Raw genomic sequence first — 20,900 nt, forward strand, 5'->3', positions numbered from 1 at the left:
CTGTTTTGGCTGAAAACAAGGTAATAAGTACGTGTATCATTTCTTTAAATTAATTTGTAAAGGTGAAATGGCTTTTATTAGAATTTTTAAAACGCGCCGTTTGAAGTTTTCCTATTCTACAGGTAATTGGTAACGTCGAACTAAATACAAAATGTTGATACCCTACGTTCGAAAACAAATACAAATGGTTCGTAGGACCAACTCACAGTACATTTACTTGATGCAAATTAAATTTCTATAGTACACAAAGAAAAAACAAACATCACATTGACTTAAAAATAGGAAACATTTTACAAGCTTTATTATTTAACATTCACTATGCTCTGTATTAAAACCCTTAATTGTTATCCATTTAACACGGATCGCTTTTGATAGAAAATAAAAAGGAGTAAAATACATTCATTAACTTTCAATCATTTTCAAATGTTAATAAATTATTTTTATGAGTATTATTTACACCTTTTACATGTTTATATTTTTCATATCAACTATATATTTTTGTTTGGTTGTTAATTCACTTTTGCTTTCTTTTCAAAGCTGTCATAATAAATGGAATATTATCAAGGAGCTCCTTGAATTAATAATATTGCATGTAATCTGTCGCCTCATTTTAATTGAGTAATATGATGGAGGTTTTTCTCGGTCTATGGTGGTTGTTTTCATCTGTGTACTATACGTAATCTGTGTACATAAGAGGAGTTTCTTTCTTTTAGTGACACTACCTATAAGACTTCTACGTGTCTGTAAACAGCAACAAGTAAATAACCCGACTAATCCTAAACCGTAAAAGAAATATTGTAAGTTTCTGAGTCAAAATGAACGGAATACAGGAATGCTTAACTGTCCCTTTTAAGTGTCTAGTATTTGTTCATTTGCTGTAATATCCAGTAGGTGTCAGAATTACTCTACTGTGAACTGAAAAAGTGTGATGCCAGATTATTTCTGATAGTACTGCACTGTATAGTGCCAGCAACATTGTGACCTATTGTGGTTTTGTTTCTCTATATAACATTGTTATATCCCCTATAGTGTGTGTGTGTCCTCCTATTGAACTGTTAGAGATAAGGATTGTTAGCTAACAATGCTAAAGACTGTTAAAAAAGTGTCAAGATAAATGAAAGCTGCAATGTAAGTCACACTACAGGTAACAGAGAGCACACCCTTCTTCCCGCGAGTATTTGTTTCACTCCATCACTCTCTAACTCTCTCTCTCCCCTCCTCCACATCACCCCATCTCCTGCTTCCTCCCTCGCTCTGCTGCTGTTCATTTCACACTCAACCTCTCCTCACATCTGGATCTATCCATCATCTCCCACCACTTTTTCTCCGAGCATACGAGAGGGGAATGCACACAGCATGTTGCAGGCTGCGGCACTTTGGCTTTTGACACTTGCCACCCAGCTGTCAGGTGAGTGACTTTGACAGGCTTGGGCTCTAACAAGTGTGGGTTTCGTTTGTGTGTGCGTTTGTGCGTGTGACCTTGCGTGTTTGCAGCACTATAGAAAATGTTTTGTGATGGCAAGCGTCATGCGTGAAATGTATTCCTCTCATTATTGCTTAGCAGGGCACCAGAGTAACACTATTGATGGAATCATGCTGCAATAAAGAGGCAGTAATTACGGACCATTAAGTGGTTGCTTAAAATGACTTGAACCTTTGGACTCAATTAAAATGATATGTATCACATATTATACCTCATTTATACCTCGATGATCATTGATGTATGATCGTATTATATGAAAATTATGCCAATACATTTCATACAGTGGATTCAAAAATACACACCCATGCTCAGGTGCCATTTTTGTGATTTTTTTTTAAAGTAAACAAAGACTAATTTTTACAAAACATTTTCCGTCATTAATGTGCCACTGTACAATTAAGGAAGACAATCTGTTCAAGAGAGGAAATAAAATTAAGCATTAAATCAACCAAATACATCAGAACTTTGTATGGGGTTAATCATGCAGTTGTGTGCTAATTCAAATTTGATATGAGTATGAATATGACTTGTTCATTCTGAGCACAGCCACATCTGCATTTCTAAGAGGGTGTGCACACTTGTACAAACGCATCTCAGTTGCTTACTATTTACGTCAACAGTAATCACATTAATGGTGCAAACAGTTATGAATTTATATATGTTGGATTTATTTTATTCCTCCAAAACCTTGCATTTGAACAGTGGTGTGTAGACTTTTGATATTTACTGTATGTTGCGTTATGTTATTTTTACATTCTTCTATTATGTGTTTCTATGTACATTACATCATTGAATTATTTATTAATATTTTTTTAAAAGTTTGGAACACCTTGTAAAAGTGTCAATTTGATATTCAACCACTTTGCACCACAGCTACCAAAAACAGCGGGAATATCAGGTGTAATGGTGTACAAATTAAAGTTTAAATACTTTTCGGATTTTGCGCAGTCACCCTCACTAAATAAGAAAAAAAAAACATTACCACTTGTGTATAACTGCAACAAGGGGAAAATTGGAATTTAATTTGCTGATTTGCATTATAGAAGCAATGCCTTTATTGCCAATAAACTGTTTTTCTTTTTTTTTTCTTTAATTCTGTGAAGATAAAAGTGGTTGCGCCAAATTTGTCAGGAGGTTAAAAACAAAGGATTGTGGCATAAAAAAAAATGGGAAAGGTTGCCACTGATTGCATCAAATATGTACATACTTATCAACAGCACAGAAGTTGTCTGTAGTCCACACACGGGCCCACCAAGCACGGACACAATCAACAGTTCTGTAATATTTCTTGCATGCATTTGCTGTTTTCCTCTAAAATTAAATGATTAAAATGAGCTACTTTAGAAGTAAAGTAGGGCAATTCTGTTTTGGTAGTTTTTGAAGTCAGAATAATTTGAAGTTTTATGTGTGCAATAAAAGGGGGGAGATTTATATCCAGGTTGTTTATATGGCAGTTTTCCTTAGACAACGCCTTGTGTGCAGTACCAGTCAAACGTTTGGAAACAAATGTGACAGAGAGAACCTACTTAAGGAATCTAAATCAACTTTAAAGAATATAAATCATAAAAGCAAGAAAGCACAATTATGGTTGTCTAATAAATGAGCATGTTTCCAAACCTTTGACTGTTACTGTAAGTCAACTCACCCTTGACGACATTGTGGATAAGCTGTATAGAAAAATGGCGACAACCATATGCCAAAATTTTAATTTTATTTTATAACTCATCTATAAATAATGTGTTTTAAAAATCAAATATGGCTTTTGTGCACTTCCCAAGAATGAATAAAAGTATCTAGATCCTCTTCTTAATCAAAACATGAATCACTCAGAAGTTAAGCTTGACTTCTTAGAGGATATCAAACTTATTTAGCCATTCCAGCAATAAAAAAAATATTTTGTCTCTCTCTAATTTGATAAAAATATTTCCCTTAAAAGCACATTTTGCCACCTAATGTCAACTGAAAAAGACATCATAGTTGTCCAGACGTTAGGTAACAACCAATGAGGACTCACCTATTTTCTGCTTTTGGTCATGTGACATTTGCATGCTGCATCATGACTGGCCATTAGTTGCGCAAATAAATTGTGGTTTTTCAGTCGACAACAAGTGGCCAAATGTGTTTTTACAGTTATTAATTGCAGATCTAAAAAAACAATGCCATAGTTATACATTTAACTCATTCACTACCATTGACGGATATCTTAGTTCATCTTAGTGGGCAGGCAGTGATTACGTTAACTCATTCACTCCCGGCCTAGTTAAAATGGATCGTTGACGTCTATAGTCATCAACAGCAGTAAATGACTTAATTACTTTATACAGCTGAAATTGATTGAGAAAGTTCAGTATCTGTTTCAATCTTGCATCGTATCAAGCTATTTTGAGCAGTTGTATTTATTCAACTCTGCCGGACCACAGTAAGAAGGTCCATTTTCTGTTTTAAGATCTCTGTGCAGCCACCACGTACAGTAGACCACTTTGTTGCTATGCAAAGCGTGCCGTGGCTCTTAAATGATCGTTGTGTCCACATCAGTGTAATTGGCCTCTTGAGAAATCACCGAATTGAAGCCTCCTCCATTGGAGTTATGGGCCGCGGAGTGAAAGCTCATATCCCACTGAATGCTGTGTGTCGCGCTTATCTCCGCGTTTAACAGCCTCACTTTCCACGCCTGAAACGAAGCGGGCATCTTTACAACAGCAGGAAGAGCTTGCGTGTCGGCCGGTGATCAATCAGAGCTTGTAATTGATTAGAAGTAGCCAGGTTCTATTACTCTTTTGCTTTCTTCTGACACAGCGTTCTCCTGTTCATGGCTCTCCTCTTCTATTTTTCCCCACATAATCAATACATTCCAAATTCTCCCATCTCCACTTGCCCCCCGTCTATCGACCCGCTAAGAGACAACGCAGGGTCCCCATCAACGCTTTTTGCTCAGGGAGCTGCTGAGAGATTATAACCCTATGGAGAGGCCCGTGGCCAATGACTCCCACAGCCTCATCGTCCACTTTTCCATCACGCTAATGCAAGTCATGGATGTGGTAGGTAAAGCCACGAAACCGGCACAACACAAATGATGTCCCATTTATTACTATCCTTTAAAAAGCCGCTGTCTCAAATGTCAAGCTAAAAGACAAGTTCAACAATTTTATTCACCAGTGGCTAACTGCTGCCAACTATTTTGTTGCCATTTAAAAATGGGAATGTATTGTAATCCTTATCTGTCATGATAATAATGACATTTCTCGGTTAATTTGTCCCTGTTGCTAAAAGCCAAGTGGAAAGTTCACCAAAATGCACATGAGCTTTCCATACAAAAAGTGAGGTGAAATCGGTATCAATAAAGCATATAAAGTTTGAGGGTAATGTGTTTTACAACACTACATACAGTAAAAAGCAAAAAGTGGAAAGCCTTTGTTAGGAAATTATATTTTTAGCACATGAGTGTGTCTCAAGCTATAGAGTTTACAATAATCCTTAACTATATTTCGATAATAAATTTGTGCCTGTTGCTACAAAGGTAAGTGTGGAAATTACACCAAAATGCAAAATGTTTGTGAATATGATCTGTATCAATAAAGTATGTACAGTATGGAGGTATTTTGTTTTACGATAATAATTAACTAATTGCACTAAAAAGCGAAGAGTGGAGAGGTTCTGTCACAAAAAATACATTTTTTAGTACATCAGAATATCTCACCATTATAGAGTTTACATTACTAATTAACAATATTTCTAATTTAATTTGCGCCTCTGGCCAAAAAGCCAAGTGTGGAAAGTTCACCAAAATGCATGTGAACTTTCAGAACAAAAAACATATTTGTGGATATGAAGTGACAGCCGTATCAATAAAGTATATACAGCAGAAAGGTATTATGTTTTATAAAAACACTTAACTACATACACAAAAAAGCGAAGAGTGGAGAGGCTCTGTCACAAACCATCCAAAAGTGGTAACTAAAATATTTCAATTTCTAAACATAATATTAAATACCCACGCTGTCATCTTTATTACTGAAATGAAGAAATGTAATGCTTATGATTATAGTGATGTTTACATTTCGTAATTTACATTTATAGTCTAGGTTTCAAATTTTTTAGGGATGATCATGTGTTAATAACTGATATCGGTACCCTGTAGCTGTGCTGATACCTGCTTTATTTAAAAGTATCGGGGATCAGAAACGAAATGAAAAGAAAATGTACACAAGTTTTTTGCCGTTATCAGAACATTTTCTTGCAAGGTCTCTCGTACGAATTAAATTTGTAATTTGTCTCAGGAAATTTTTGTATCACAAGTATTAATGATATCACTGACTACTCAAGTATTGAAAACTCGTACTGGTATCGGTTTGAAAAAAATGTAGCATTGAATATCCCTAATATTTATCTAAAATGAACATTTTACTAAACAATAACAAAATACATGTAAAAGTAAATATTAAACCATTGTGGATTTAATTGAATCAAGTCAATATTTTTTAATATATGTGTACATGGACAAAAAACAAGTAGAACAATGAAAAACACAAACTATTATTGCAATAAAAAATGTTCGGGAAAACAACATAATCAAAACTGCTATATTTTGAATCATATGATTCAAAGAGATTTAGGCTATATTACATTATTTATTTTTTGTCAATTTACAACCTGCTTAGTCTTTCCTCTCTGGGACTTCTCTGGCAGGGACACTCCTGTCAACCTCTTCAGACTTACTACTTCAAATGTTTCTTTTGATTGCATGTCCTTGTTAAGACGTGTTACCTGACGGCAACAAGTTACAATTTTACAGTATATTATCTTGCATTGAGTTTGACTCCTGACAGCCTTGTTTACACTAGCTACTCTAATTCAAGTTATCCCTAACCGAGGACTGTACAATGGTTGCCAAATTTTACCCCCCCCCCCCACCCCACCCCACCCCAAAAAAAAGCATCTGCAAAGTGTCTGTGCATGAATCTGTTCTTTTGCTTTTGTATTGTTCAAGGATGAAAAGAACCAGATCCTCACCACTAATATCTGGCTACAGATGGTGAGTTATTAATTCATAATCTGTTATTATAGCTGTGTATAAATAGACAAGCCCACGTACCAGCACAGATGGCAAAATTAGGTGCAACACAAATGCAGAATTGAATATTTTAGTACAGATACCAGCACATGACTGCTATATAATTTATACTTGTTATGCTGAAGTGATCACTAGACTAATAACAAAATGTATATTTGTGTTCCTCCAGCAGTGGTATGATCACTACTTGCAGTGGAATCAGTCAGAGTACCCCGGAGTTAAAAACCTTCGCTTCACTGCTGATCAAGTTTGGACACCCGACATATTGCTTTATAATAGGTATGTCACGCGCACACACCCATATCCTGCTTTTCATTATAATTTGTTGCACTTTGAGCAACAAGTAATAATGTTCCTTGCTCCACTTTCTTTTTATGCTTTTTTTTTTTGGTACACATAAACAAAGTCATTTAAATTGTTAAGCCAATTTTTGGCTTGGACTTGAACTTAACTCACTCCGCAATAAGAAGCAGTTTGGCAGCTATAAAACAATTCTACAAAAATCATTTTCATTCATTCTGTCAAACTAAATAAGGGGGGTGACTCCAGGGAAAAGACTTTGTTTTTGCAATGAGAAGTGTAATTGCAATAAAATAAGAAAAATAAGGATCTTTTTTTTCAGGCCCTTAGATGAGCTTGGTTATTTTATTTTATTTTTTCAGATTTGTACTAACCTGTAAGGTATTGAATTGGGACTCGATATCAGCAAATCCTCAAAATCAGAGTGGATAAAAATATGTTTGGGACATCCCTAATTATTTATATTCCTTTACCATTGTTATTACTATATGAAATGTTTCAGACACTCTTCATCCCAACAAGTTCCATTTGCACTAAGTAAGTCAAACTTTTAGGATGAATGATGCTATTTGTCCCCATCAGAGGACAGCGGAAACAGATTTTGATCCCAAAATTGACTAAATAAACACTCATCACTGTCATTCTACTTGCAGTGCTCACAACAAATTTGACAGCACATTTAAGACCAATGTGCTAGTAAACTCAAGCGGCTTCTGTGAGTATCTGCCACCAGGTGAGTTACTATTTTAATTTAAAAATATATGAAAATATTTTAACAATTTTCTCCCTTTCCAATAATATTATCTTTTTAATGCTTCTCAAACATGCACGCTCTTTTCTTTTGAAGGAATTTTCATCAGCACCTGTAACGTGGACGTGCGTTGGTTTCCCTTTGATATTCAGCGATGCGAGCTGAAGTTTGGCTCCTGGACATTTGATGGCTGGCTCTTGGACATCCAGATGAAGGAAGCGGATGTTTCGGGTTACATGCCCAATGGAGAGTGGGACCTTTTGGGTGAGGCTGACCAGTGTTTTAAGATGGAAAAAACAAGTGCCACTACCCACCTTATTGGACTCTTGACAAATAAACTCAGCAGGGGGTCACAACAAATCGTGACATTTGTTTTCCAAAATGTCTCTTATAGATAATAGGCAATGATAAATAAATAAACGAATGAATAAATAAATCAACTCTACTAGAAAATGAAATGTCCGAGTGCATTTGAACGCGTCTCGTGCGCAAGTCAACACTTCCTTTAGCGGCTAGCTACCAACGAAGACATGTGCGGTGTACCTACTGCTGCGTGTACTCCTGCTTATTTGTCATTGAACTTTTTAATTAGCGCTACTTGCTGGACCGGAGGGGTAGTGTATTTTTTTTCTCATTCTGCTTCATGATATCAGTCTGATTCCTATATGTCATATAGTATATGATATACCCTTGCGATATACCCCATGCTGTGCAAAGTGTCTTGGCTCATTACTTCCTTTTTGTTTTATACAATCAAAAGACATAGCAATTTCACATCAGTTATTTTAATATTAAAATAATGTCTCCATAAACATTTTTCTTCGACAATCTTGGTTTGTACTGTTCCTTATCATTGTTGGGAAATACAATTATAAAATAATTAAAATGATTTTGGAGAATAAAGAAATATTCTCATTTCAATTGGAAAGGGTGCTTGTTAAAAGCAAAAATGTACATGCGCTGACCACAAATTAAATTAGCAAATGCTGGAATGTGCTTTTTTATTTAAATCAAATGAATAACTAGAAGAGCATAGTTGCAGCGATGGTATTCCATCTTCCACTTTTTCAGAAGACTACATTTTATAAATACAGTACATTTGTACCACAAAAGTTGATACCCTGATGGGATTTTTATTTTCATCATCTTTTTTTTTTTTTTTTGCTTCAACAAGTTCCAACTTACATTCGTCCTGTAATTTATATTTTTAAATGTGTTATTTACTCTACTGAAACTCATAATTGAACAACCTACACAGGAAGAGGTCCTTGGTTTTGCTTGAGTTCCTTGTGCAGCAATATAACCTCAATTTGAATATCAAGCAGAATGCACGGTTGTCTAACACTCACCTTAGGTGTCAAGAGGATAATTGTAACTCTTTAAAGACAAATCTTCCATGCAAGAAAACAGTTCAAGTACACTTGGAGGTTTCTAGAAGTGTCTGCCTGTTTCTCCTTAGTCAATGTTATTTGTCACGGGGGTGCACGGCGGGTGTGAACGCCGGCGTGGTTGCGGAGGACCCAAAAGCAGGGGAGCGTCGGGACAGGGGGTTGATGAAATCCATGTTTATTGAGGAACGGGAACAAAAGCGGGAAAAAACAGGACGGCAAAAACACGAACTAAGGGCGCAGGCAGGCTGGCAGAACAGAAAACAAACACGACGGGCAGGCTAGCAGGAAAACACGGGGCTGACTGACGACGGGAGAGACACGACAATATGACCATGACATGACAGAGACAATGATCCGACACGGGCTGTAACAGACACTAAGCTTAAATACATTCACAAACTAATCAAACTAACACATGGCAGCTGGGCAGGGACAACAGGCAAAGGGAGCAGATTGGAGGACACGAGGCGCAGGTAACAGACAGGTGGACTAAATCAAAACTAACGCAGGCAGACGCGACAGGGGCAGAAACCGGAACTATAAACGTAAACAGAAACAGAACCCCTCAAAATAAACCCACAACCCAACAAACCATGACAGTTATTATATGAAATGGGGGTACAAGTAGACACTTCACGTGTATGTGAGATGAGGGCTTCTGCAGGTATCAACAAATCTAATGGAATGCTTTTTAATGTTGTGACAGAAACAGTACAGCTCCCTTTTCAAACTGAGAGCAAATTCATTGGAAAATGACGCAACTCCTTTCTAAACTGTTATAGTGACTCCTTTGCAAAACATTGTCATTGGTGACCAATTTTTTTTTTTTAGCAAATAAGCTAAAACAGATAAAACAGAGATGATGCAACATTGCTTTCATGATTTAGCTCATTTTCAAATCTTTGATTTTTTTTAAAAATTCGATTTGTTGCCAAGCCCTACTCACATGGTTTTGATCCACCAATTAAAATGTTCTGCCGAATCTCTACCAATCCTTTTATCATTAATGTTCATAATATTAAACTAAGAATAACTACCAGAAGATTATATATTCTCAGTTGAGTTTTTTTTATTGACGCTAGAAAGATTAAAACGCAGATGTGAAATTTTTTACACACCATAAAAGTACCATCATAAACTGAGGCGTATGTATTCAGTATATATTTTTTTTAATAGTCGTGCTCTCTATATCTTCCCTCAGAGGTGCCCGGCAGTCGCCATGAGGTTTTCTACGAATGTTGCGCGGAGCCTTACCCCGATGTGACTTTCGTGGTGACCCTACGTCGGCGGACCCTCTACTACGCTCTCAACCTCCTCATTCCCTGCGTGCTCCTCTCATCCATGACACTGCTGGTCTTCCTGCTCCCAGCCAATTCTGGGGAGAAGATCAGCTTGGGTGAGGAGACGCACGCTTGGGTTATAAGTTGAAACATGCACGCCTGTCTGCATATTCAACACTCTTGTGATTTTTGGGGGGAGAGTCTTGCTCCGTCTTCATGACGGGGAAATATTTCTGTCAAGCTTCAGAGAAGCTGTAGGGAGGATTGCGATGGGACTGAGAGGCAGAGAAAGAACAGACAAGGGGGGAGATGAGAGAATAAAAGGAAGGAGTGTTGTCAGAATGTCAGCAGAATTAAAAGAATCAAGCACAGAATACTAAGTACAGTAGACTAGTGCTTTCGAGTTTACCCACAAGACATTGGTGGAACTTTGATTTTGGATTAATTTTGCATACGGACATTTCTTGTAAATTAGCTCATCGTAGGGAAGGATCTTTTGTATGTCGGGAATCTGCTCGTATCCATTTATTTCTGGTTGTTTGTGACATGCAAGCTGAGCCACAGTTGGTGATTACCTGATTCCGGTGTAACTGTTACGTGGTTTTCAGCCGACAGCAAGTTTCAAAATGGCAGTTAACTGAGGGGGATTAAAAAAGGTGTATCCATCTGTTCAATTCATGTTCCACGAAAGTGATTTTTTTGCATCTGGCTTCTTGTGCTTGAGCTATTGGGGGTTGGAAAAGAAAGGTCAATCACGCTCTGAAATAGACAATGATTGGCTGTCATTGTGTGTGGCATACCGATGGGCTTGTTGTCCAATAGCAGTGAGCAGATGTATAAATAAAGGAGCAGGTGAGGGTTATTGGTCTAATGAATGGTAATTTTCACTTAAAAAAAAACAAAAACATCTCAATAGCTCCTTTGATAAAGGTAGATTGATATGCAGTTCCGGTAAAGAGCTTGCTTGCAGCTCAAGTTTAGCCTAACACATAAATGCGAAGCACTCAGCTGCGGCTGTAGCCGCAGCTAATAATAGCAACAAAATGCTAATGTTGCGAGAAATAGCAAAGCTTTTTGCCAAAATAAATACAAGATTACCCTGCTTTAAGTTTTATTTCAATTTTATTTTCTAATTCTTTGGCAATTGACAAAAGAAAAGAGCATCATTCCTCCTGATGGTTCAAAATAAAGGTTGCAATCAGCATTTGGGACTATGTAGTTTCAAATAAAGCTGAAGGTAAATGGTTACAACTGCATCTGTTAAAGAAAATAAATGACTGAAGCCACTTTTTTGTTGTTGTATATCAATCTTTTGATCCGCCACAATAATATACAGTAATGTATCTAAACGAACAAAACTCAGATTTATGTAGGTGAGATTAAAGAGATGAATTTGATCTATTAATAAGACATCTTAATGGATTAATCTCTCTATGTTTTAATCTCTAGACACTACTAAAGTTTTCATAACATGACCGGTTTGAATACGTTAGCCGATTTCACAGTAACTGCTGCGAAAAGCCCAAGTATAATGCCAGAAAACACGCAGAGTTCATCTTTTGACACTTGCTGAAATGAGGTCTAGGGAGGTGTGCTGTCAGCTCATCCGACATGATAAAAGTTTCAGCTCCAACTTGAAGGTACCCCTATACACTGACTTCTATTAAAGATGATTATTTTTATCTCATTCTTCCAGGCATTACCGTTCTACTTTCTCTCACAGTCTTCATGTTGATGGTTGCTGAGATCATGCCCGCCACTTCAGATTCTATACCGCTCATAGGTCAGTTGTTTTCGTGTCTTGGCACAGTCTGATATTGCTTTTAATATGTTTTCACATAAACTATCCGTGTTTGCTGCGTTTGTCTCAGGCCAGTATTTTGCCAGTACCATGGTGATTGTTGGGATGTCTGTAGTGGCTACGGTCATTGTACTTCAATTTCATCACCACAACCCCAACAACGGACAAATACCACGTTGGGTGAGTTACATCTTTCATGTGGTACGTGAATACATTTCAGGTGTACGTGAGATGTTAACAGTTTTTGTAGCTATCAGAAAATCTTATTCAATGCTTTTTGATGCCATGGAACGGTTCATTTATCTTTTCAAATTAGGAGCAAATGAATTGGAACATGAAACAGCATATATTGCTGTATCATTCTAGTGACTCGTTGCATAAATGTAGTGCCAAAGGCTAATAAATCAGACATGGACGGCACAGCACTATGTTTTAAGTATTTTTTTTCCATCCATCCATCCACATATGAACAACAATTTGCACTCACAAACACAATGTATGATCTTAAAACTATTGAGTTAAAAAAATAACCCTAATTATGCATCAAAAAGGAGCAAGCTAATGTTTGAATCCATTTGACAGAATTCTCTCATTTGTTTTGCATAAAAATGAGCCCTTCTCCCAAATAAATGAATACATTGGTTGTTTTGAACAAGACAACCTCAAAAACTGTGTTGTTTTGTTGAAACTAACCCAGAAAGTTTTTAGAGTATAGCGCAGGGATCAGGATCCCACAATGTTGAATGCACCATGTAGGACCAAAAAAAAAAAAAAAAAAAAAAAAAACGAATCTGTCTTGAAGTAAATAAAGTGCCTGGGGAAAAAACACACAGGCACGGGGACAACATGCAAACTCCACACAGGAAGGCGCTAATCAGAAGTGAATCCGGCAACTCTGTGGCAGGTGTGCCCGTCTGCCACAATGCCTGGTTAAGTCATTTTTGTCAAAAATGCTTTACGCTGTATAGGGGTGTAAAAAATTTCACCGGGACATATCAGTGAAAACATTTCAGTCAGCAATCGCGTACATGATTTAGAGGACGACTGGTAGAAGTCTGTTGTCATTGTTTCACAGGTCAACCTGGTTCTTCTGCAGTGGGTGCCTTGGTTTCTCCGTATGAAACGCCCAGGTGAGGGAGCCGAGCGAGATCTTCGTCACAGCCAGGCAGACGGCCATAGCAAGTCCCTGTCTTCGCCCGCCACCACAACCACCACCCAGCTGACCTCCATCCTTCCCCAGAGCCTGGCCTCCCTGAGAGCCAGCCTGGCTCAGCTCCACCACTCACCATCCAACGGGTGCATTTCCCAATCCATTATTCTTCCGCACGCCATCCACAGAGATCCCAGCCCCAATTTGCACCCTCAACCCAATGGTCACCTGCCCTACATGGCTTTCCAGGCCTTTTCGTCACCAGCAGAACTCGAAGCTCAGAATCCCGGTCCAACGAGAGGCTCTTATGGACCAATGAGCGAGGATGGAGAAGCATCAGACGGAGGGGGGGATATGCCCAGTCACCACCACCTTTCATCTGGAAAATCGCAGGAAACCCCGTCGTTGCTAAACCCCGAGTCGGCAACCACGTCTCCGGGGCCATGCGGGTTAGAACCCGGGCCGTGCTCGGGGAGGGCCGCTCCTTCAAATGCTCACGGTGGCCTGAATGGAAGCAGGGCAGTGGACAACCAGCTCCAGGCTCTTCTCACAGAAGTGCAGTTCTTGGTAGAACGGGTACGCGAGCAGGACCGGCAGCTCAGTCTCGCCGAGCAGTGGCAATTTGCCGCCGCCGTCATCGACCGCCTGTGTCTGGTCGGATTCAGCGTCTTCAACATCATCTGCACCATCGCCATTCTCATGGCCGCGCCCAACTTTGGAGAAGCTCTGGCCAAGGATTTCCTCTGAGAGGCAACCAGACACACTGGAGAAAGAGATCTTCGCAAGCACAATGCTGATCTTTGATTTTTTTTTTCAATGCACATTGTTGTGCTCTTTCACCGAGCGACATAAAGGAAACGTGAAGATAAGAGAATTGCATGCAAAGTGAAATGTGAGTGTCCTGGACGCATCATGTTGAAAATTGTATGCATGTACATGAATCTAACTTTTTTTTTTTTTCAATTAAACACTTGACATGTTCAGTTAGTTGGTGGTTCTTCTTTGTAATAAATAACTTGGTATACTGTAATGGCACTTATACTATAGTTTAAGAGTGACATGTATACAGTACGTGATTTGAGTGATCCAGTGCTGTACAGTATTTGTTCATTCAACAGAAAGAAAAAATGCATTTTTTTCAATTACTCTTAATAATCTTACATTTAATTACCTTATTTTCCACACTATAAGGTGCACCCTCAATTAATGACACATTCTAAAACGTTTTTCCATATATAAGGCGCACCGGATTATAAGGCGCACCCTCAATTAATGACATTTTAAAACTTTTTCAATCACAATATAGTAATACTCAAAGTAGTAACAATAATAACTCAAATAATAACTCTAAACTCTCAATAGCATCATAACTCAATGTCAATATGAGCAACCTTGTTCAACTGTAAACACACAAAAGAAACATTCATTCATTCCCCATCTACGAATCCTAATCTCAATATTGATCCATATATAAGGCGCACCACCAGCTTTTTAATTTTTTTTTAATACTTTTAGGTGCGCCTTATAGGGCGGAAAATACGGCACCAACATTTCACATGCACTTATTGAAAATGAGTGTCAACTGTGATCACTCCCACAGTGGCGCAGCCCTCCTTCGTTCAACTTTTTGGAATTTCTGAGTGGCCGGATGGTTGAAATGTATTGCATGAATCAACAGCTTAATGATTTTTAAGACCTTTTCTGAAGAATAAACACATCAACCGCATCGTTGAAAAGGATCCAAGTCTTAACCTCCTCTGATGGAGGATGCAGATGGGGGGTGCTTGTGAAGGGATAACTAGCCAGAGAGTGATGGAGGTGGAGGGAGTGATTAGTGGAGCGCAGTGATAAGGAGGGATCAGGCAGAAATGAGAAGGAGGGGATGATTGAAGAGGCTATGCAGAGGATGCAAAAAAGTAAAAAAAAAAAAAGAAAGCCTGAGAGAGAGAGGAGAGAAGGAAACATGCTGAAGAAGCAAATAGGCTTTTACAGTTTTAAATGATTGGCCATTAAAGTGGGAGGCAGTTTGAGGGGAGTGACCCTGACTTTGCCATGTAAACAATCATCACAACTATGAAAGTAACGTTACATTTTTTTATATCCTATGCACATTCCTAGTCTTGTAAAGGCGCAATTTGTCAAAATAGATCGCATACAGCTGTACCAAATGATGTGGCTGCTGAGAAGAATATACAAGGCGATGGATGCATTGGCGGATCTAGTGACTGTGCCGATGAGTTACAAGTGAAACGCACTGCAGGTAATAAATTTACATGATGTCAGCGACATGCACTTCAGTGACTGCATCAGCAAACCAAACATGGAAACATGTAGGTGGTCTGCCATGGTACTATTACAGATGTCTATGTATTGTGTACTGTACGTATGAATTTACTTTGATTAATTTATGTGCTATGTGCAAATCATGTGACCGAACTCAGAAATTGGTTTTGTGGTTTTAATGTGTATGTTACAATAACAAATAAACAAATAATTAACAAATAAAACATACTGTTGTTCGTTAAGAACACATTTATTTGCAAGTTTTTGAAATTTCTAATCATTTAATTTGTTCCTGTTTTTTAAATGAAAATGGTCTGAATTTTACACATTGTCCCTTTAAGCCTCTTCCTCCCATAGATGGTCCCGATAGACAAAGAGATGAACGTCTCTTATTGTTAGAAAACTATGAACAACTGTCACCAATTGAAGAGCACATCACTTATGTCCATAGCAATTTCTGAAAATATGAAAAGAATCACAGAAATATTTAGAATTTCATAGTTTTTTTTTATCCCTTACAAAATCAGTGCTCAATCTTGATCAAATTACGTGAACATCTCCACCTATATCTAGCGCATTAAGGTATTAAGCTATTATACTAATATTGTCACATTTCTATTGGCACTGCTTAATGTTGTCTAATGAGGAAAACACTTAATAGTCATAAAATACAAAATACATTCACCTTGGCGACTTTTTATATTTTTCAGGGGTCAAAGTAAGCGTGTGTAACATGAGTAGAAATGTACATGTGAATTTTGATGATGATTCAAAGCACTTTCCTGACATTCAACTTTCTTTTTTATTTGAAACGTAAACTAAGCATTTTACTTTTCAATTGTCTCCAAACAGGAACTATGTGAACATAAACAAAACGTAAACATTGGCTATTACGATTTTCGATCGCTATATGATGACATTTGACTTGACTTCCTGTTTTACGTAGATTTAATTGTGTAGTATCATCACGGAAGTCAACTTTAAACACTAACGGCAACTTTCTTTGGTAAACAAAGTAATAGCCGCTAAACTAGGAAAAGAGGGACACAAATGGTTATTGCAACATGTAAATTACCAGTAAATGTTGATCTAATGGTGCTATTGTTGCTAAAGATTTTTTCAATTGTTTTTTTTTTCTTACGTTAGCGTTGGACGTTTGGGTGTAGGACGTGTGAATTTTGATGATGATTCAAAGCACTTTCCTGACATTCAACTTTCTTTTTTTTTTGAAACGTAAACTAAGCATTTTACTTTTCAATTGTCTCCAAACAGGAACTATGTGAACATAAACAAAGCGTAATCATTGGCTATTACGATTTTCGATCGCTATATGATGACATTTGACTTGACTTCCTGTTTTACGTAGATTTAATTGTGTAGTATCATCACGGAAGTCAACTTTAAACACTAACGGCAACTTTCTTTGGTAAACAAAGTAATAGCCGTTAAACTAGGAAAAGAGGGACACAAATGGTTATTGCAACATGTAAATTACCAGTAAATGTTGATCTAATGGTGCTATTGTTGCTAAAGATTTTTTCAATTGTTTTTTTCTCACGTTAGCGTTGGACGTTTGAGTGTAGGACGTTAATTTTTCATAAATCGTCATTTGGAAAGACGCACTAGGTAAGAAAAAGGAACTTGCGTGTCGCTGACGTAACAGTGCTTAGTGACGATAAAAGAGATGAAAGGTCTTCAAAGTGATGAAAGAGCGTCCACTCGCGCTGCAGCGCGACAGGCAACGTCACTGCATACAAACCCAACGTAATTCAAAGCTCAGCAGCAGTACGCGGAGCTCTCGTGATTGCAACGATGGGAAATCAAGCTTCGATCAGGTATGTAACTCTTACGAAAAAAGTTAGATAAGAAGTTGCGAAATGAGTTGGGTGAATAGAGTTGTACTTATTAAAAATGTCATCGCAACGTGAGGTGAAAGTCTTTTGATGGAAACCAGCGATAAGATACAAATCGATCGTGATTCTCATTTAACACGATTCACAATCGAATGAATAATGAAAAAAATAATTTCATTTTATACCGTAAACGTTACGAAAGTTATTGTTCGCTTCAAGGAGTAGCAGTTGTAATCCACGCGTTGTTTTTTCACCATTCAAAACTCTATGGATGTAAAATAAATAAATAAATAAAAACAACAACAAAAACAGAAGCATTTTGTCCATTTTGTTTGAAAGTAGTATGATGATTTTTGACACATCTGTACACTGAAGCAGAAATAATTGAGATTGAATCGAAAATCGTTTTGAATTAAAACGATTCTTAATCTAATCTTGGGCCCAAACATTGGAATCTAATCAAATCGTAAAAAATAAATAAATAAATAAAAACAACAACAAAAACAGAAGCATTTTGTCCATTTTGTTTGAAAGTAGTATGATGATTTTTGACACATCTGTACACTGAAGCAGAAATAATTGAGATTGAATCGAAAATCGTTTTGAATTAAAACGATTCTTAATCTAATCTTGGGCCCAAACATTGGAATCTAATCAAATCGTAAAAACCAAGATTACCCTACTATAGGCACTCCTTTTCATATTATTGTGGTCTACTTATATCTCACAGGAAACTATTCAATAATGTTTGCTATTGCAAAAATACCTGCATTATTTTTATGTTGTTTTTTTCCCCCAAGCCCTTACATCAATGCAGATGCTTACCGCCTGCTTGAAGAAATCGTCGAAATGACAACTTTGTCACGGAGTGAACAACGCATGTACAACACAGAGGTAAAGGATTTTGAAGTGATCTATTTGTAATCTGTCATGTTGGATCTTATTAACATAACGTTTTTTTTTTTTTTTGTGCTTACAGAAGACCTTCATGAGGCAATTTATTCTCTTGGCCAAGGCAAATCAAGTCCCACAGTGCCTCTCATCAAAAGACATGAGGACATGGTTGCTGAGGAGAAGGCGCTTCCAGCAAGAGTGAGTAGAATATGTATGAATATTAAAAAAAAAATCAAAATTGACATTTGCCTGCATGTGGAAATAAACATTTTTTTTGTGTGTGTAAATTTGATAGGCTCCAGGAGATGCAGACAAGAACTAATTCTGGGATGTTGTATGTTCTTCAAGTGGTAAATACAGATTTTTTTTCAATGGGATTATGAAAAAAAAAATCCAGAATGGAAATAGTAACTCGATAAAAAGGCTAATTGTTATTTTCTTAATTTTCCAATGTATTGTTATAATGTTGGACAATTGCTAAAATAAATAAATCCATGCATATGCCAAGTGTTTTTAGTATCTAGCCTACAACTTCTTGAATGAGTTTGGTTGTCAAAAATGTTAACATTGGCAGCTCCAAACTTCTGTAGCGTGCAAAACAGATTTTATTGTAGTAGTTTAAAAGAGTGAAAGTCAAATACTGTGCACAGTCTGCTCAGGAAAATATAGTTCATAAGGCAAATTCCTTGATTTTAATACGTTTAACAAAGTGCATCAATTTTACGTTTTGTTTTGAACGAGTGAAATTAATTGCCTGAGGTATGCAAATGTATTTGACCTTTTTCAGCAGAAAAAAAGATGGTGAAATCAATTCGCTAACTAAATTGTTTTTCACACACAACTATTATCCCACTTGCTGTTTATTGTAAATGACAAACATGACCAATCACAGGCTGGCTCATGTTTTCTGGGTTTGGTCATGTGATGCTCATTAGCTGAGCCCAGGACATGTGATGTCATTTTCAGTCAAGTGGGAAAATGTGTTTAAACTTGGGAATTGTGTGTGAAAAAAGGATCGTTATTAATTGTGTGTTTATTTACTGCTGAAAGTGGCCAAATAAGTTATTGCTTTTCATAGGTTCAGAAATCCATTTTAGGGATTCCAATTCAAAATGAACCCAGCAAAAGTTGACTTATATTTTTACTTGTGATAATATTAAGGATACCATTCCAGGACTCTTTTTCCCCAGGCAGGGCTTTGCTGAGTCAACCCAATTAACGGCCCAAAAAAGAAGGCAATTTAACCTAATTTTATGTGTTGTTTTGCACAAAACAAAACCCTAAAAATGGCTTGGTTTGTGCAACAAAAATTGGCTAGTTTTGTGTAACAGTTCAGAAAGTTGTCAATTTGACCCAGACATTGTGTTGCTTCTTTTTTGACCCATAATTGTATTTACAACCCTTTTTTTTTAAAATAGTGTGCACTAACATTTATAACAATCAGAGTAACGTTCTCCACATGAGAACAAAATGACAAGCAATTAGCATGCGGACGCCTCTTTGATCCGCGATGGCGTTGTGCGTATCTAGGCCTGGATGAGTGCAAGGATCCTGCACTTGAAGAACATGCAGAGAGAGGTCTACAGTGAACTAGAAGAAGAGGAGCGCCTTTCTCAACTGCTGGGGAGGAAGGTAAGGAAAATACATCCGGCATTAAATGACCCGTGCACCAAATCACTCGCTTACATGCCTTTTTTGTCTTCCCAAGGTCACGCTCCAAGGTCTCCACAAGTGCATGTCAGCACTGTGGCCACTAGCTAAACGCGACACCCAGGTGTACATCCGCCATCTGCTTAACGACCTGCTGACGTCACTGGACGGGACCGAGATGACCATGGCTGAAAAAATATCTTTTTACCCACAACTCCATCATGCTACCATGCCCCTGGTGCGGCCGATCGTAATAAAGGCTCTGGATATCCTCCTGCAGGAAATTGAGCCGTCTCCCAAGGAGAAAAACATCACCGCAACTTTGTCACAAAGAGCCATCGACGCCAGCAAGGAGATCGGCAAGATGCTCGTCAACGCCGTCGCCGCCATCCCCCGCCTATGGCAGTTCGTGGCCGTCGAAGAGCTCGACCGCATCTGTTCCGCCATGGCTTGGAAAATGACCGAGATGTTGTTCCTCAAGTTTTGTGAGTGTTCGGAAAACTTCCACCAGATGGACTTGGATGACACCTTGGTGTCTGCGCGGGACAGCGTTGTGAGTGCCATTGTGCAGATGGTCCACATGCGCAACCAGTAAGAACTCTTTGATGTTTCGCTATTGTTTCACACGGAAACAGTAAGTGATAAATCGATGAATTGACACGTTTTATCATTTTATACATATGTTGGTTAAATGGTTTAACAGAAAGTTTTCTTACTTTGGTATATTTGTTCATTAAAATGGTTCAACAGAAAATTACAAGTTTTCTGGTGTGTTTTACTTCTCTCGTACACATGCAAGTTACGCACACTGTGAATTTGAATTCAAATCACATGAAATACCAACTTTAAATAGAATAAATAGCAGATGTCTTTTGTGGAAAATAAACCCCAAACTGCTTGTTTATGACAAAAAAGGGACAATACCTTTCGTGTACCACAGCCCGGGCAAGTCATTATCACGTAGAAATTTGACTTCTTGCACAGAGGTAAATT

At 37.7% G+C, this 20,900-nt stretch overlaps 2 protein-coding genes across 6 annotated transcripts; both read left to right on the forward strand.

The window, feature by feature from the left end:
* The first annotated feature begins 28 nt into the window (after positions 1 to 28).
* On the forward strand, positions 29 to 14,210 carry LOC148425270 (neuronal acetylcholine receptor subunit alpha-7-like). 5 transcript variants are annotated; one of them, XM_088410273.1, is made up of 10 exons: positions 29 to 1,408; positions 4,382 to 4,521; positions 6,471 to 6,515; positions 6,724 to 6,833; positions 7,508 to 7,587; positions 7,702 to 7,869; positions 10,198 to 10,392; positions 11,973 to 12,059; positions 12,148 to 12,257; positions 13,153 to 14,210. In XM_088410273.1, exons 1-10 carry the CDS (start codon positions 1,357 to 1,359, stop codon positions 13,972 to 13,974), a joined length of 1,809 nt encoding a protein of 602 aa, XP_088266399.1. In that variant the 5' UTR covers positions 29 to 1,356; the 3' UTR covers positions 13,975 to 14,210. The 5 variants fall into 5 exon arrangements, with proteins under 5 accessions (XP_088266399.1, XP_088266400.1, XP_088266402.1 ...); XM_088410274.1 differs by having other exon boundaries at positions 6,727 to 6,833; XM_088410275.1 differs by having other exon boundaries at positions 1,275 to 1,408; positions 4,280 to 4,521.
* Positions 14,211 to 17,183: 2,973 nt separating this feature from the next.
* Positions 17,184 to 20,661, forward strand: LOC148425271 (uncharacterized). Its single transcript, XM_088410937.1, has 6 exons — positions 17,184 to 17,345; positions 18,164 to 18,257; positions 18,343 to 18,455; positions 18,553 to 18,607; positions 19,788 to 19,889; positions 19,966 to 20,661. Exons 1-6 carry the CDS (start codon positions 17,323 to 17,325, stop codon positions 20,500 to 20,502), a joined length of 924 nt encoding a protein of 307 aa, XP_088267063.1. The 5' UTR covers positions 17,184 to 17,322; the 3' UTR covers positions 20,503 to 20,661.
* Positions 20,662 to 20,900: the final 239 nt, after the last annotated feature.

This window comes from Hippichthys cyanospilos, chromosome 3 (genome assembly GCF_059441005.1).
Source record: "Hippichthys cyanospilos isolate Australia breed blue-spotted pipefish chromosome 3, RoL_Hcya_1.0, whole genome shotgun sequence".
Classification (NCBI taxonomy): domain Eukaryota; kingdom Metazoa; phylum Chordata; class Actinopteri; order Syngnathiformes; family Syngnathidae; genus Hippichthys; species Hippichthys cyanospilos.